Here is a 17,703-nt window from a genome sequence, read left to right as displayed (position 1 = left end):
TTTCATTTGACCAGACTTGAAGCTGATCCGGCGTCTTCTTTATTGTGTGACTGTAAACTGAATATTATCGGGTTTTTGGACTGTTGGCTGGACAACACAAGCAACTTGATGATATCCTTAGGCTCAAATTTCTGACGTACAACAGACCAAACAATGAATCAGTGAATTGAAAGAAGGATCAGCAGATAATCAAATACAGTGAGCTTTGAGATTTAAGTGTCACTGTATTCAGCCAGTGTGTCCTGTTTAGATTTGATTCCATTGATTCAACCAATGGATGTATAAAGAAACCCGGATACAGCGTCAGAGCCAGGACCCCATTCATTCCTATCAAAGTTGCTCAGTGGCACATGAAGCCAAAATTTTCAACAGCGACATATTATATTACCTTTGGTCCAAATGTAATTGGCTGGTGTGGATCATATCTTTATGGTAAAGCATTTCACCAGGGGGCGTGATGCTTAAAAAAACTTGTCCACTAATTAACATACATCTAACTCCTAATGTAAATCAACTGCAACAAGTCCTTTGGGGCCCAATGGATCAGGTGCCAGACTCATAAATTGTAATTCCACAGTTTGACCACCACAAAATCTGAAATGGTGTCAAAACCTGGCACACTTTTTAAAGGGCCGTATGCAACCACTAAAAATAATCAATGCCTAATTAATAGGTTTTAAGAAACATTCATTTATTTGTAGTGGCTCACCATGATTAAAACCAATGAAACAGATTTCTTGGAGCTGGGCCATTCTTTTGGAGAATTGTTGAAATGTAAATACTGTTCGGTTATCAATTGCACCACACTATCGGAGCGCAGAACGCACTCTAAGCTCAGATGGAGCAGCACAACCTCAAGTAAATTATAGTGAAACTTAACCATTCATTTTGTGGGATCTAAAAGTCACTCACAGTAGCTGCTGGTGGTGGCCCCTCTAATCCACCAATCTGATCTGATCAACTCTGAACAGATCAATAAATCAATCCACCCTGCGAGTAATAAACTGATGCTGAACAAAATAAGAAATCATGAAGGGGCGAGGCCTGTGCTTTATTCAAAGATCCACACAAACATCCAAATTTAGAGAGGGGGCACAGAATAATACAAAGGGACAGATGCACGTTGTCATCTTCTGCAACAAATACACTCTAATTCTGCGGAAAACACTGCTTCCTGTTCAGATGAGCTCATAATGTACTTTTAAACTCCTGCTGAACTAGTGCCGCAAGCTGCAGGACATGAGGACAGCTTGCTGTTTCTGGACATATGTGCAGCAGTGCCATCTGAGTGCAAGGAGGGAGAGAGTGAAGCAGAGAAGGAAAAAAGATGCCTGCCAGAGGGAGAGCAGAAACTAAACTCTCATCTAATGGCAGAACAGAGCACTGATCTCCCAGAGGAGCTTCATTTTCTGCACAAGACACTGTTTAGTGAGAGCCAGGAGCACTGCCATGGATCATATAGAGAGTGTGTGTGTGTGTGTGTGTGTGTGTGAGCGTGTATGTGCGCATGGAGTAACAGCAGCTCTCTGTGAGCTTTACACCAGCAAGACAGCCTGGATCAGTCGCTCCACTGTAACAATGGGTATTGTTTACTTCTTGGAATTCCACCAAGTTCGCATCTTAAATCTTCAAATTGAGGACATTTTGTTGAGGGATATTTGCCAAATCCTGCCTTCTTGTATGAGTTAGTCAGAAAATAGAGCTTGCATTCAGGAATGAGTTTAAGGTTGCTCCACGTAAAAGTTAGGAGAATTTTGAGCTACACTGATAAATCGGCCTTAACCGTAGATAAGAGTCTGAGGGGAAGATTTTTCTGTGAGGTTCGAAGTTAACGAATATCTTAAGTCAGTGACTACAGTTACATGCACATTAATATTCCCCTTTTATTCTGTATAAGACGGTATTCTGAATTTGACGCAGGTCATCAAACAGTGTATTCCGTTTAAATATTCTGAATTAGGCCGTTTTTTGAATTTAGCATTTTTTTGATTAAGACATGTTGGATATGTTGGTATTATTCAGATTTTAGGGAGCATTATTTCGATATGTAAACAGCCAATTCGGAATATACGTCTCAACTGGAGTTTTTAGCACAGTTTGCGACACCCAGTCTCTTGTCTGATCAAGGTTGGTTCTGTATGTTGTCACGGACACACTGTGCACAAATCAACTCACAGTGTGCAGAGCTGTATAGGTAGAAATGCATGTAAAACAAAAATCCCACATTTCTAGTCAGAGGGAGAAACACACCTGCTTTTCAACATAATGATACTAACAGGTTTTTGGGTATGCGCAGGAAAGAGAGTGCAACAAGTCCGCCACCAGTAGAAAACTGTGACAAAATCCTATTTAGATGCAAAGAAGCAAAATGACAAGCGGCTCCAGCTGTTCTACTTCTCCATATTTTGACGTGATAAACGACATGTTAGGCCAAGTTAATTTGAGTGTACAAAGCTGCATGTAAACGGGAGAGTTAGTGAAGTATTCATTTTCATTAGAAATTTAAACAGCTTTTATTATATTAGGAGGAATATTGTCTTTTAAGGGCAAAAATTTGCATGTAAAATGTATTTTGTGCATGTAAACATACGCACTGTTGGGTTTTTAAAATGTTAGAATCATGTTTGTGTTTCCTTACAGCAGTCCGACTCGTCCGACCAGTCTCCGCAGTCGTCGTCTCCGTCACAGTGGTAGATGTCCAGGATACAGCGGCCGTACGCACACTGGAACTCCTCCACGCTGCAGGTGGCTGCCATCACATCTGAGGCTGCACAAACAGACACAGAGACATGTTCAACAGATGCTGGGAAAGATGGCGCAGCAGCTGGCTGTCTGAGCCTCTTTGAAGCTTCCACTCTCCTCTGCACAGACTGTCAGAAACTATACATGAAACGAAGGAGGCTCAGCTTTCTATCAAGACAGCGAACATGTTTACATGCCGTGCAGCAAATTGATTACTAGGAGATCTTCATGCAGCTGGTCAGTAACTAGATTTGTCCTCTTCTTGCTGTCATAGTTTTGAATGATGATGCTGCAGCTGAGAGACAACGGACTCTCTTGTGATGTCTGAATTTCACAAATTGCATACTGTTCAGATGAGGAAAAGTATTTATTTATAATCATTTATTTCAGTATTTGGATTTTAGTGCGCCTTTGGATTATTTGGATGCGAGGACGAGCAGCAGCTATGAGTAATGGGTTTTCCTTTTCATCCTGCCACTGCTGCGACAGAGATAAGTTCCCCTTTTGATACATCCTCTCTCTTATGAATTCCCCATTAAAACACAGTTAAATATATCAAAATATGTTAACCATGATTCTTTTAAATAGATTTAGGAAATTGGGCTTCTCATTAACATGACGAGCCAACAACAGTTGTATGTAAACACGCTCACTGATGGGCTGACAGGCTTGTCATTAGCAACAGCTTATGGGGGCGATGTCTTTTTGGGTTTTTTTTTTTTTAGCTGTGGCCAATCATATAACTGAATTGACCCAATTATATTATGACAATCTTATGTCAACACGCAGCTGAAAATAACTCCCTCAAGAAAGACACCTCACTTTTTTTGTTAATCAAAACTATGTACAGTGTTACTTGTTCACAATGTCTTATGAAGACTTCATCAGACCATAATTTCAGATCCATGCAGTCTCATGACACTACAAACATTTTACTTAGAGGAGCTCTAAACCACATTCAAAGCGTATCTTTGATTCAGAGTCTTGGCCGGCATTGTCTGCACACGACTCTCAGAGTGGAAGTGGCTAAAGCCAGTGGCTGCTAGCTAACTGTGTTAACAGCCAGGACAGTGCTAATATTTTAAATGTCTAACATTTGATTTAAATGTCTAACATTAGTTCTCCTACATGTTCAACTTCAACTTCAACTTCACTTTAATGTCCCCTAAGGGAAATTTGCTTTGCAGCCACGTAAAACAAAGCACAGAGTCAGCCATAAGGAACAGTGACATACATAAATGCAAAAAACATTAAAGGACACTGAAGGTAAAACGTCCCTAAAATCCATCGTCAGATGTCCACAGTGAAAAATGAAACAGCACACGGAGAAGTTTCAGTACTGCTACCTCACTCCTACATGTCATTTAGTCCTTCACACTGGACCTTTGAAAACACACACACACACACACACACACACACACACACACACACACACACACATATGCTCAGAGTAACTTACGGCAGTTTTCCTCGTCTGATCCATCCTTACAGTCCGTGTCTCCATCACAGTACCAGTGCTCAGCGATACAGCTGCCGTCTGTACAGCGGAACTCCTTATCTGAACATTTACGCATGTCTGATACAGAAAAAAAAAAATCTCAGGTCACATTTGCAAGAACTTGTGAATAAATCTGTGCTTGCATTATGGTGTTTGTGTTTCTGTGTAGATGTGTGTACCCACCACACTGTTCATCACTGTTGTCCCCACAATCATTGTCACCATCGCAGTGCCAGAGGCTGCGAATACAGTAGCCATTTTGGCAGTGAAACTCGTCCTCCTCGCACTCTCTGGGAGCTGCAGGAGAAAAGGAAACAGAGAGGTTTCAGAGGACAAGTAATGAGGACACAACACAGCAAAGAGCAGATACTGTACAACAGCATGATAAGAAGAAGATATCCCAGAGCACTGCTGACATTATATCTGCAGCTGCACTGACACCAGGGAAACCGCGGCCTTTTATGTCAGGCTCAGAGCTGGGGAGAAGTAAGTGAGATTTTTCTCTTTGAAAACAGGCTGAAGTCTCCCGAGGCTGCAGGTCTAGAGCTCAAAGACCCACAGAGTGAACACGTGTGACGTTCGATCGGCAGCTACTGCAACTCAGTGAGGAGGAGGTCTGAGGAAAGTCATACTGAGAGTGTGTGCGGCTGTCTTCACGGTCACTGACTAAGCAGAGTGAAAGCATTTGTTATAATAATAACTCTATTTAGACAGCACTTTTCGGAGATGTGTAAAAAGGGCTGTGCAAAAACACATGAAACCAAACCACATGAACGGCTGCATGTATAAAAAAAAAAAAAAAAATTCGCCCCTCAGGAAACATGAAGGCTGTGGTCAGTTTGAATTAATGCCAGTTACAACAACTGCCTTAGTGACAAGCTTCCATAGAAAAACAATTAAAATGTCCGTATAAATAACTCACACCATAATTTAAGCATAATCATCTCCACTCTCCATCTGTATCCTCAGTGCGTTTTGTACTTGTACTTTATCCAAAACAGTGCAAAATACACTGCATCTATTTCAATCTTTGAATCTGTTGACCTCACAAAAAGTCTTTTTTACTATTGTTCAGAAGAAGTTCTTACAGTTCAAGGTGTTCGAGTGCTTCCACTGCAGAGCTTGTCAGACGGTTGAACAGCCTCTCACTCCTCTGAGGAGCTACTGAGTTTGGGGAGTTGCATCTGACAATTTCTATAACTGTCCAAAACCGTCAATCAGACATTCACACGCAGTTTGAGCAGCGATTATCTGGGTGTGTGGATAGGAGAAAGTCGGAATGTTCCTTATCTCTGGAGCTTTATTTTATTTTGTTTTTTTTACACAATTACGTCTGTCTCTTTCCGAGTACAACACTATAAAAGCCTTCCTGGAAAAATTGCTCCAATATGTGCACTGATATTCCCACATATAAATGGGTATCGTATTTCCCCCCTCTCTGTGATAGTCGACTTTTCACCCACTTTCACTGTGATTGGAACGTTAATTCATTCATTCAATCTTTATTCAGTCTCGATTGGATCATTGACGTCGAGAAAACTACGTCACACAAAGCTACAAGTAAAAGTGCACAACAAGAAGAGTAAAAATAATAATAATCTAACCAATTAAAAGCATTGAAAAAAATGCAGGATCGAGAATAAAAAAACTCAAATTTACTATAATTTGTCAAAGATATGGCTGTCTAAAGAAAGTCTGAAAATATCCAAAATGAAAATTTTCAAATGTCTGTTTTACGATGACGTTTCCCAGCATTAGCTGATTCTCTGTCATTATAATCCTTATAAAGAGAAATATCCAGACGTTGACTGAATCTGTATACAAGATTTTGGTATCAAAAGTGTTCTGGTTTCAGTTTTTAGTCCGAGTAGTATTAACCAATCATGTTTTAGAAATAGGTAAACTGTACATGTGGAGAGCAAAAGAGGCCGAACGCACTATAGAACATGCAATCTCAGAACCCATCAGCAATTGGCGGCGATTTAGCTTTCTTCTCGCTTTCTTTGAAAATTTGTCTGAAATCACCTGCAGATATCTGTTCATAAAGTTTAGACAAAATGACGGGCACAAGAAGAGGAGGTCTGGGCCCAAATATCCAGTGGCTGCACCAAGATGTTGCTTTCAGAGACTTATTGTCATCAGAGCGATAGCAGCATTATGACTATAAGGACATTAAAACCTGCTCAAAGAAACATGCAAAGGAGGAACACCGTTCTTTGCATGTTTCAGTCCATCATATTTTATATTTATATTTATTTATATATTTTTACACTAAATGTGCGTTTCCATCTATAACCTATAACAGAGACAAGTCCAAATTTTTCGACAAAAGTCATTTTAAATAATTGAAAAGCTGAATAAAAAGGCAGATTCTTAAATCCCCAGTGCCTTTAAATTTTAAACCAGCTGAATTCAGAACTAGTTTAATCCACCAAAGCTGAGCTCCAGCAGGTATTTTTTAAAATTAAATATACTGACTGCTGTAGGTTAGAAAATGCTGTTTCAGTAGATGGCTAACCTTGAGACTGAAGATAAAAGACACATTTGTCATTCCTACCAACAGCCGTGACGGTGCAGTAAGACAAAAGTCACTCCCTCCGGTGAACTTTGAGCACTGTGACATTGACAGTGTTTCTGTTCCAAACCCTTTCATTTATCCAAACAACTCCTCCACATCGCCTCTTTAATCACACCTTCATTGATGAAAGACCGAATGGATTTTCAAAACACCGCCTTACTGTTAGCACCGTAAATCGATGGCAGAACCCAGCCATGCTCGCCCGGGGCCGAGTAAACAGGTTCGTCAAGGAGAACCAATGATGGATGGCCCCTGGCAGGAGGTAATCTATAATTTATCACTGCCGTGTGTGAGTGTCAGACAGCTGAGACAAACAGAGAGAGATAAGGACAGACAGAAACAGAAGGATGCCCACAGAACAGGGAGGCAGGCGGAGAAGAAGATGAAGCTTTTCTTTATCTCGGTGAGATTTTTCATCTTTTCTCAGGTGTGTTGCATCACAGTCTAAGCTGCTGGAGACACACTCCGCTTCTGATACACGACATGACATGAGGCCCCTGAACAGGGCTCCAGACTGATGTTTCACCACTAGTAGTGCTGGTGCTCCCTGCTGAAACATTTAGATGCACCAACAGAAAATGTACGAGCACCGCTTAAATTGACATGCAACACATTCTTAGTCCAAAAAGGTTCATTTAGTCAGATAGACAGACAGACTAGTAAGGTGTTTTTGTTTGTTTGTTTTTTTTACCTTGACATGTTTTGACTGCCGTTTTCCTACAGTGAGATACTTTTTTCCTTGGGCGATGTGAGGGTCTAAGGGTAGAGGGATGTCGTACACTGTAAAGCACTCTGAGGCAAATCATGTTTAGTGATAATGGGCTTTATAAATAAAACTGACTTGACTAGATAATCGGCAATATGACAAATATCAGCCGCATTAATTGGCCAGGCCGTTAATCTGGTGACCCTTACATAAAATCATATCAGACCACTGCAAAAGAGAAAACCACATCGTGGACTGAGAAAAGGCCAAATTCATTCAGTCAAAGAGCAACAAGCACTGACGTTGGATCAGGGAGGCCACTGAGATCCAGAAACGGGCCCTAAGGACAGTAATCCAGGACAAAGGGACATGCATGATGTCCCACACCTGATATGCCGTCTTCAAGAAACTGTCAGACAACAGCGGGCGAGGTGTCAGGTTTGACAGGACGACCAAACCTGTACAAAACAGCTGACAGGACATGTCACAACAACGTCACATGACTCTTCTGAAGAAGACTGCAGAAAGACAGCAGTCGAAACATGTCACAGCAAAAAAAACAAAAACAAAAACACTTCACTGTTCTGTCGATATGAGAAGAATACAACAAGTTCATATATTTCCATCTTATTTCCATTATTGAGAAATGATTAAGTACACAAATCCTTTACTACTTAACTCCGAAGTTTGCTGATGTTCGCTGTTGCTGTAGCTGAGTTTACCAGTGTTTACACCTCAGCACCAATGTGCAAGGGCACAAGAGAGCAAGGAGAGCAGATACAGCGAGGTTTCTCGCTAAGCAACACAAACTAATTCTCGTTCCATCCTGGTGTTTCATACGATATTACAATGATAATTTAAAAAGAAAGTCTCACTAGAGCTGCTAATTGTAAAATCTACTAACACTGTCTCCAAAAATGGTTGCAAAATGTAACTAAATGGTGAGACTGAACTTGGGTCGCCTGTGTGTTTATGTGAGCCCGAGTGAATAAAACTTGTCGACCTCTGTGGTTGGTGGCTATTTCTGCATGAACTTTGTAACCTAGCATGCTTTAAAGATGCTTTGACTCTGTATACATTGTTTTTCATATAATGAGTAAATTAAAAAAGAACAACAAAAGTAAAACAGTGATTCTATTTTCGAAAAGAAGCCAACATTTAAAATGTCATCCTTGTTACGTTTAGACAGCAGTGCAACTAATATTTAATTTTGAGGTTGAACGCAATATCTTCAGCACTAAAAAATATCCCCTAATTTTTTTTTTTTTTTTTTTTTTTTTTTTTTTTACAAAGGCACAAAAAATGATCAAACATTAATAAGAATTCTGTTATTAGAGTTGTGACCATGCTTTATACTGAGGAGGACAGCTGCTCACTGCTCTCTGAACAAGTAATGGTAATGTAATTATGTAAACTATTTAATTTTTGTACTGCAGTCGTTTTTTTTCTAAATCTGGCAACATACGTGTACTGACACGTTGCACCTTTGATAAGCAAATATCGTCCAATATATCAGCCCGGACAATTTCTCACTCCACCTTTGACAGCTAAGCCTCAGCTGACCTCACACACACATCGACCTCCCTTCAGCCAGAACACCCTCAGCTCCCCCAAAAAGAAAAGGATCTGAAAGCACAAAAGCCCACTGCTGGGTCCAAATGAAAATTTAATTTTAGGCGAATTATCGACAAACACACTCATTTAATCTATTGTTCGACTTGTAAGAAAATAATTGATCCCCCCCCTCACTCTGTCTCTCCCATGCTCTCTCTCCCCTTCCATCAGCGAGGTAAACAAAGCAAGGTCGGAGGTCAACAAGCCCTCAAGACGCTCATCATTCACACAGCATCCAAACGTCAAAGGTCAGAGGTCGCTGAGAGTCATTACCAGGCTCTCTGCATGTGTGTGTGCTGAGATGGTGTTGTGTCTTTAAAACTTGAAGAATTCAGAATATTTCATGTTCAAACACACACACACATCCACAGCGGGACACACCTCACTCTCCGTGTTTGTCTGAAATCTTGACAACTACTTCAGCTCCAGCCGAGCGTGGAGGATTGTCTCCCCGTCTCTAAATAATGAAATAAAACCTACTGCATCGCAGGGAGAAACAAAATATATTGGGAGGTGAAAGACAGACCAGGGTGAAAAAAATGAAGGGAAAGAAATAAGCATGAAATAATAAGTAGTTTGGGGAACAGGGGAGGGAGGGAAATTTACTGGGCATGAAGATGAAAAATTCATAGGCGGCTCGTAGCAGACAGACCCCCCATCAGGAAGTGATTCAGTGTCTGGCTGCTGTTACAGTATTTGGGTCAACAGAAGAGGAGGAGAAAGATGATAGATGAAGAAGAAAAATCATTCAGGAGAGATGGAGCTGACACGTACCTGCTGTACACACAAACCACACGAGGGAGAATACAAGAGTAACTGTGGAAAACAATGGGTGTCACGACTGGGGTTTATTTTCTGTTAGAGAGTTGTTTGAAGTGCATGAAGCTGTCTCTAAACAAAGCTTCAACTTTTTTCCATTTACCTGTGTCAGGCACATGGAAATTGCCTCCTTCCCTTTGGTACAGATTCCACTATAAATGCTGAACAATCTCGGTGATTGAAAGTATTCATCTTCTAGTTTTAAGCCTTTGAAATCTGAGCAAACTGGCTTGATGTCTTTCAAAAACATGGGGAAGAGGCAATGAACAACGAACAGAAAAAAAGGGCCTAAAATTAGCAAGAAATTAGTACGAGAAATAAGTACAAAAAACAGTTACAACTAAAAATCATAATTAAAACCAAATAATTTAAAAAATAAAAATAAAAAACCCCAAGGAAATTACTTTGAAACTTTGAAAAACTTTTTTTTTTAAAAACACAATTATGTCTGTAATTAACTTAATTATACACATAGTTTTTTTCCCAACAAATTTTTCCTTTCCTTTCTGAAATATAAATTTCTAAATCTACTAATTTCTTGCAATTTGTGGAACATTTCTTAGCAATCAAAACAGGGAGGAAGGGCGTCGGGCCCGAAATGTCAGTGTGTAATCAGAGTGCTGTCCTATTTTGACTGCTTTGATATCCATTTTGAGGGTTCAGCACCCACTTTCAACAAGTTCTATTGTGAGTGAGCACGTTGCATTTGATTTTTACTGGAACATTTCTTATCAAGTTGCTCATTGCCCTTTTCCCATGTTTTAGAAAAAAATCAAACCAATGTGCTCAGGATTCAAAGGGTTAAATATATGTGAAAGAAGTCTGAAAGCAGAACAAGAAAAGTGATGTTGCTGCAGGTTTAAAAGGGTTAAAGCAAATGAGCACTGCGGCTTGGATGGCAACATCAGTCCGACAGCGTGGTCCAGAGTGAATCATCCGTACCTGATTTAGGATTATGTCATTCAATAAGAATATTCGACTTTTCAGTCCTTCATTTTTCAGTGTAGAGTTTGGATGGAGCTCGGCGGGACATTTAGCCAACAAGCCAAATTAGCACTCTAAGCTAAAGCGTGTTGATAATACCAAACTACTTAACAGATAATTACTAAAGTTAAAATGTCCCAATGAGTTAAACACCATGATGGTGGCTGACAGTCCTTTACACACACGTTTTTTTTCTATTAGTGGAAGATGTAGAGAGGAATAATGAGTCGGTTTTGATCTCTAGATAACAGTTAGTCAGTAAAAGGACACTGGCTGACTCTCTCTGCCATGTGTTGTCTCAATCAAGAACACGTCACTCCCTGTAACTATTCCTGTCCCCGCACAGAGTTAAGTGTGATTAAACTGAATCACCAAACCGACACTGACAGTGTGATGGAAAGAGTGGCGCGCGGCGAACATCCACACGGATCAGATGGCACACACGGAGCCTTCTGAGTCATTATGGGTAAATAAATACAGAGACTAAAAGTGTATGATGTGTTCACAGGATCTGACCACTAATTCCACCGAGACTAATGGAGCAACACGCACACATTTAAGACCTCTGCTCTGATGGGGAACCTCTCATTAGTCACGTTTTCATTCAATTGTTAAGCAAATGCAAAGCAAACTTTTGAAATGTCGCAAAAAAGAAGAAGTGCAAATTAGGCACGTTTCCAGCAGCTAAACTCGGCTATGCAACGTGAAGAATTTTAAGAAATTGGCGGTTTACGCACGGCTGTAATCTGCTAGTAAACATAGCAGAGGAAGTCGAGGTTGTGAACCGGAAACAAAAATGTGGCCATCAAACCCATGAGGTCTTCAAGAATTTGTTTCAATTGGAAAAGTTTTTATTGATCTTTCATGCAATCTTTCAAGTCTTTCAAGGCAGCCCTCTAGTTGTAATTCGGAGATAGAGTCGGAGATATTGTTACTCTCTGACAGCTATGATATCTTTCCCTTTGTCAAAAGTGAAAGACAGAGGCGTCACTATAATGCTGGCAAAATGGCTCATCGCTCCCGTATCGGCAGTAAAGTAATCAATTCAGCTGATTTAAAAAGCAGCTACAGTATACCGTAGCGTGTTTTGCAACTGGTTTCACTTGATAATTAAGGGCACTAATTGTGTAACAATTGTGTAATTTGCTACAAAAAGTAGCAAATTAAAGCTATGTTGTGTTGATTTGCAGCAAAAATTGTGTCTGGGGTGATGACGTGATGGATTTTTTCTCAATGTGTTGAAAAATGAACATGTGCATCCAATATGCAGCGTTAAGTTTTGAAACAGGCCGCTGAAGAAGTACAGAACAGAAAAAAGTTTCCAAAACTGTCATCACTGTCAAACTGAAAATGGCCCACACAAAGATAGAAATACAGGTGCGTGCACACGCACACGCACACGCACACACACACACACACACACACACACACACACACACTCGCACACAAACCCACCAGGCAGCAGTGCATACATACATAAATACAACTGCAGAAATAGAAACTCTCCTTACTTCACCCACTGGAGGCCACATTGTGGCTGGCACAGCTGAGGGGTATTTTGGGTTGAACAAACACATACACATGCACAAGCACATGCATGCGCGCGCACACACACACACACACACACACACACACACACACACTGATACCTCCACAAATCAAAAGAAGAACAAGATAAACTGAGGGCAAAGGTCAGAAAGTGTCTCATGTGGTGACTGTGGGAGTGTTGACCTCTCGCCAAAGTGTGTGTGTGTGTGTGTGTGTGTGTGTGTGTGTGTGTGTGTGTGTGAGAGAGAGACAGCCAGGCAACTCCTTCAGACTCCAAACACACCAACACACCTCATTGCACATGGCTGCCTCAAACATCTGTCCACTTTTATAATAACTCATCCCCCTGAGCCCGTCAGAGCAGGTCGAGAGTGTGTGTGTGTGTGTATGTGTGTGAGAGAGAGAGAGAGAGAGACGGCACATATTAGTGTTACTGCCACTGTATTTGTTTGTATTGACAAGAGAGACAGGCGGTTTACTTACGGCAGTCCTGTTCGTCGGAGTCGTCCTCGCAGTCGTTGTCTCCGTCACACACCCAGGAGCGGCGGATACATTTGCCGTTGTCGCAGTGGAAGTCCAGCGGCGAGCAGGTGGGAAGCACTGCAAACAAACAAGGCAAGACAACAACTCTGTCAGCAGGAAACAAACAAACAGACAGACAAACTGGGAGGCTGAAAGGAGAGAACAGGAGAGTGTGCACTTGTTTTAAAGGGCTCACTGCAGTGGGCTTTTCTTTCAGTATTTTAGGTTTTGTTGTTGTACATTTTTTGTTGTTTTTTCTTACCTGCTGGTTTCATTGCAATTTATATGGTATAATACATGAAAGTGTTGTCACAATACTGGAAATCCTAACTCCCATACCAAACCTTGAAAAATAGTATTGGAAACCATTAAAACAGTTTCAAGTAATGTTGAATTGCACAGTTATCATGTGATATATAACAGACAGAGTGATGTGAGATCGGCTTTAACGGCTGGATTTTATCAGCTTCCAAATTTTAGTCTGAAAGTTTTTCTTTATTTTGGCATGAACATAAAAGTGAAAGTGGTTACATATCAGCCCTACTGCACTAATGGAAAAAGTCTGATTACTGTAAGATTGTAAAAACTGAACTTGAGTGTTTTTACTGGTTTTTTATGGACGACGTGTGCTTCTTTTAATCATGTTGCGTTTCCCCATTGAATGTTTCCTCTCCTAAAGTTACGGCTCCTGTGAGTTCTAAATCTGATTGTCAAATGAGCTTTTATTCGCCTGCTTTACAAAAACACTCCAGTTATTTTAGGTATCAATAAAAAAAACAATACTTTTGTTTTTTTATACCTTACCATGAGAAATTTAAACATGTTTTTCTACAAAATCGTTTTACAATATTTTACAATAGCAACAAAAGCGCTTTATGCAAAATGTTGTCTAAATAATAAATATGTAATAAATAATGTCTAAATACAAGCAGCCGAACAAAAACTTGACCACAGCGAAATACAATCTAAAATTGGTAAAATGATCTCAGTATACTGTGAATAAACAAGATTATCTGTTTAAACACTTGTTTTTACAAGACATTTCAGTAAGTACGGTAAAAACTTTGGGTTGCAGTGCCAAGACCTACTGTCCACATTAACACGCCTATTAGTTCCAGATGCAAAATAATAGCTTTTGGCTGAATCTGGCTTCATTTTTTGGAATGTCAATATCTGCCCCTTTGCATTGCTGTCTGTGATTATATACAAAATAACTATGCTGGCGACTTAAATCTGTACACTCTGGGAAGTTCTGATAAGCATTTTTTTCTTAAACTTTATTTTGATGTTATATCAACAAAACTATAAATCTTTTGGGCTACTTTCAGACAGGGTTAATCAAAAAAGTAATTATTTGATAGTAAAAAGTAAATTTTAGTTGAAGACGTTAAATAGTTAAATACAGTACACTAAAAGTAAGTAATACTTGATCAGATATGATGTCAGTGATGAAGCTTTTATCACTCCTGTATGACAGCTGGCTGCAGTGAAGGTCAGAGTTTGACAGTTTAAATGGAGGAGGGTTTATTCCCGGTCTGGTCTCAGCTCATCCAGAGCCTGGGCCTGATCCGGACCCACACGGTCTCCTCTCTGCCACCTTCTTACCCTGAGACCCAGAGAGCAGCACTGAGCTCAGCTCAGCGCATTCCTCCTTAACTTCATATCCGCTCTAAGTGCAGCTACTCGCTATCTAAGCAGAGCCCGAATGACTGGCCCTTTGTCATCCGCAGACAGAGCTAATTTAATTACAGGCCAGAGAGGGATGGAGGGGAGGAGGAGGAGGAGGAGGAGGAGGAGGAGGGAGGAGAAGGGAGGAGAAGGAGCTGCAACTACTCACAGTGGACTCTCACCCGCCTGTCAATACCAGATATGAAATATTGACCGAGCAACGCAGACTTTATGAAAAATTTATGACGTCACGCGGCGAGTTAACCAGCGAGGCAGACAGGCAGACGAGTCAGGGCTCAGTGAGTGAATTAAGCATGTGTGAGTGTGTGTGTGTGTGAGTGTGTGTGTCAGGGTGTGGCTCTGCTCTCCAGGGGAAGTAAAGCCCCACTGACCCACATACCCCTGCATGGATATCACATGAGAGGGAGACAGAGAGAGAGAGAGAGACAGAGAGGGACAAAGAAGGACAGAGAGAGAGAGAGACAGAGAGGGACAGAGAGAGAGAGAGAGAGAGAGAGAGAGACAGAGTGGGACAGAGAGAGACAGAGAGAGAGACAGAGAGGGACAAAGAAGGACAGAGAGAGAGAGAGAGACAGAGAGGGACAGAGAGAGAGAGAGAGAGAGAGAGAGAGAGACAGAGAGGGACAGAGAGAGACAGAGTGGGACAGAGGAGAGAGAGAGAGAGAGAGAGACCTCTGCAAACACAACTATCTCGCTTACCTCTGACTCTCTTCACCTCCTGATGAACTCTCTTTGTGTCTTTCATACACATCGCTGGTTGGTCTCAATTTGCATATATGAGGCATTTCTGGAAACACTTATCTAAATCATATATCATTTATTTCTTTCCTTCCTGGCAGCACTTGGTTTCACTTCAATTTCATTTGGTGTGAAAATCAACTGACAGAGATGTGAAATGTGTTTGAGATCACTCGTTCCACATTACAAAGAGAAAACTGATTATTTTTGTCACATTTCAATAACTTTCTCACTTTCCCAGGAGCATTCAAAGATGCTCGAAACATCTGATGATTTAGAGTCTGCAGCCAAACATCCCAAAATCGACCACTTTGAAGCAAGACACAACGTTTGAGCATCTTTTTTATTATGCTCAGATTTGATGTTACAATAATACACGGTCACTCTTTTTTTTTTTTTTTTTTTAAATCCATCATTTTCAAAAAGCTGTTTTGCATTTAGTGGAGCTAAAATGATTGACACTAATGACAAAAACTTAAATAGATAAATAAAAAGAGTAATTTAAATATACCAACTTTCAGCAATGGAAAACTGTATTTTTAAGTAATCTTTTTTGACTATTTTCTGGTATTTTAGAGATAAAACAATGAATCGATTAATCAAGAAAACAATCGGCAGACTAAAAAGATTATGAAAATCATCCTTAGTTGCAGCCCTAGAGTTAAGAATACATTTTCATTTTCATTTTGACAAGAATAATCCAAAATTAAGTTGTAAAATTATTAGAAATTCACATAAAACATCCCAACTATTGGCATTTTACTACCAGTAGTTTAAAATCCCAGTGAAACAGAGGCTAGAGCATCTTTAGCTTCTACATTGTGGCGTACATCCACGTGAAACAGAATATTTGTACTATTACAAGTGAGATCAGAAAATGAAATCCTTTGTATTAAATTGGACAGCTAAAACGTGTGCAGGCAAGTAAAGCACAATAAGAAACTAAAGTGAACAGCTGGCTTCATGAACACATCCCTCGCCATTAGATCAGGAGGACGACAGAGAGATGAATGAATTAGATCCCTGCCGCACTGTTTTGAAAATGAAAACAAAGGTTTTGACCACTGAGACCTATCAACATATCTCCTCCTATCTCTCCCTGTATTTCTCTGCTGGCTACTAAAATCCAAAAACAGTGAAGTGAGGTTTTTATTTGACTGATGTGGCCAAAGATGCTCTACAAAACAATTTCTGGTGTGGCCAGCTAGTCGCCCGAAATCTCATTTGATTAAATTAACTTCTTTAAACATCGACGAGTGCAGGATGAGTCATCAACAATTTGAAACTGTTTCAAAGGAAAGGAAAACTCTGATGTAAAAGTACTCTGATACAGATTTTTCTTTGACATATGTTTGGCATTTATCAAGAGATAAGATTAGCAACTAATACAGGGATATTGGACTAAAACTGGGGAAATGTACTTTTCATCTCACTGGGTCTTTGACCCTAACAGCTCCCTCTCAGGCGACATGATGCACTTTCAGAAGACAAAGCTTTGCTTGAATTAAATCATTTTTGAGTTCAGTATTTGCAGAGCTGCTCGTTAAGATAGAACTTAACGGGAAGTGAAATTCGCAGCGATCCATTAGTGAAACATCCAGAGAGAGTCCTGCCGCCTGCACGCCGACCACAAGCCGCTCTTTGTCAAACTGAAGCAGTGTGATGCTTTTTGGAAGCATCTCTGACCGCGCATCAGCAGATTTATGGCCTCCACCAACGAGAGGAGAAAAACACAGCTTCTCTTCATTTCAATAAATAATTCAGCTTATCAGAAGAGGAAGAGAGCGCGGTGTTGACTCACACACACTCACGCATACAAACACACGCAAACATAAGCAAACCGTCGCAGCAGCTCAGGCTAAATAAACACACACCGGTCCACGGTGCGGAATTGTTTAGGCACATAAATTGGGCGAGATGCAAATTGTATGCAAATAAATACTCCACTCCTTCTCTTACTGACACACAAACACACACACACAAACAAGGACACAGTAGGTGGGGCCTGTATCGCACTATCAGGTGGATCAGCAGGGAGCATGCTGGGAAGGTTGATGAGGTCTCTGGGCGCTTTGATCTCTCTTATCGCACAGATTCTGCTCAGCTCAGCGCTGCTTCTCTTGCTGCCACTGCATTCCTCCGAGGCTCACACACACACACACACACACACACACACACACACACACACACACACTTAATTGACACACTCACAATGGCCTTCTCAACATCAACCTTATCAACATTATGTTGTTCGTTGCATTCCAG

The 17,703-nt window shown here is 40.6% G+C and overlaps 1 protein-coding gene across 1 annotated transcript in view; it reads right to left on the bottom strand.

The window, feature by feature from the left end:
• Nucleotides 1–17,703, bottom strand: part of lrp4 (low density lipoprotein receptor-related protein 4) — a 149,953-nt gene that overhangs the window by 45,370 nt on the left and 86,880 nt on the right. The window contains exons 3-6 of the mRNA XM_042490760.1: nt 12,973–13,089; nt 4,424–4,537; nt 4,202–4,318; nt 2,639–2,767 (exon numbers count right to left, since the gene is read on the bottom strand). Of these exons, the coding sequence (XP_042346694.1) occupies nt 2,639–2,767; nt 4,202–4,318; nt 4,424–4,537; nt 12,973–13,089 (477 nt within the window). The remainder of the gene's footprint in view (nt 1–2,638; nt 2,768–4,201; nt 4,319–4,423; nt 4,538–12,972; nt 13,090–17,703) is intronic.

Source organism: Plectropomus leopardus, chromosome 1 (assembly GCF_008729295.1).
Source record: "Plectropomus leopardus isolate mb chromosome 1, YSFRI_Pleo_2.0, whole genome shotgun sequence".
Classification (NCBI taxonomy): domain Eukaryota; kingdom Metazoa; phylum Chordata; class Actinopteri; order Perciformes; family Serranidae; genus Plectropomus; species Plectropomus leopardus.
This window is presented reverse-complemented; position numbering and strand designations above follow the sequence as displayed.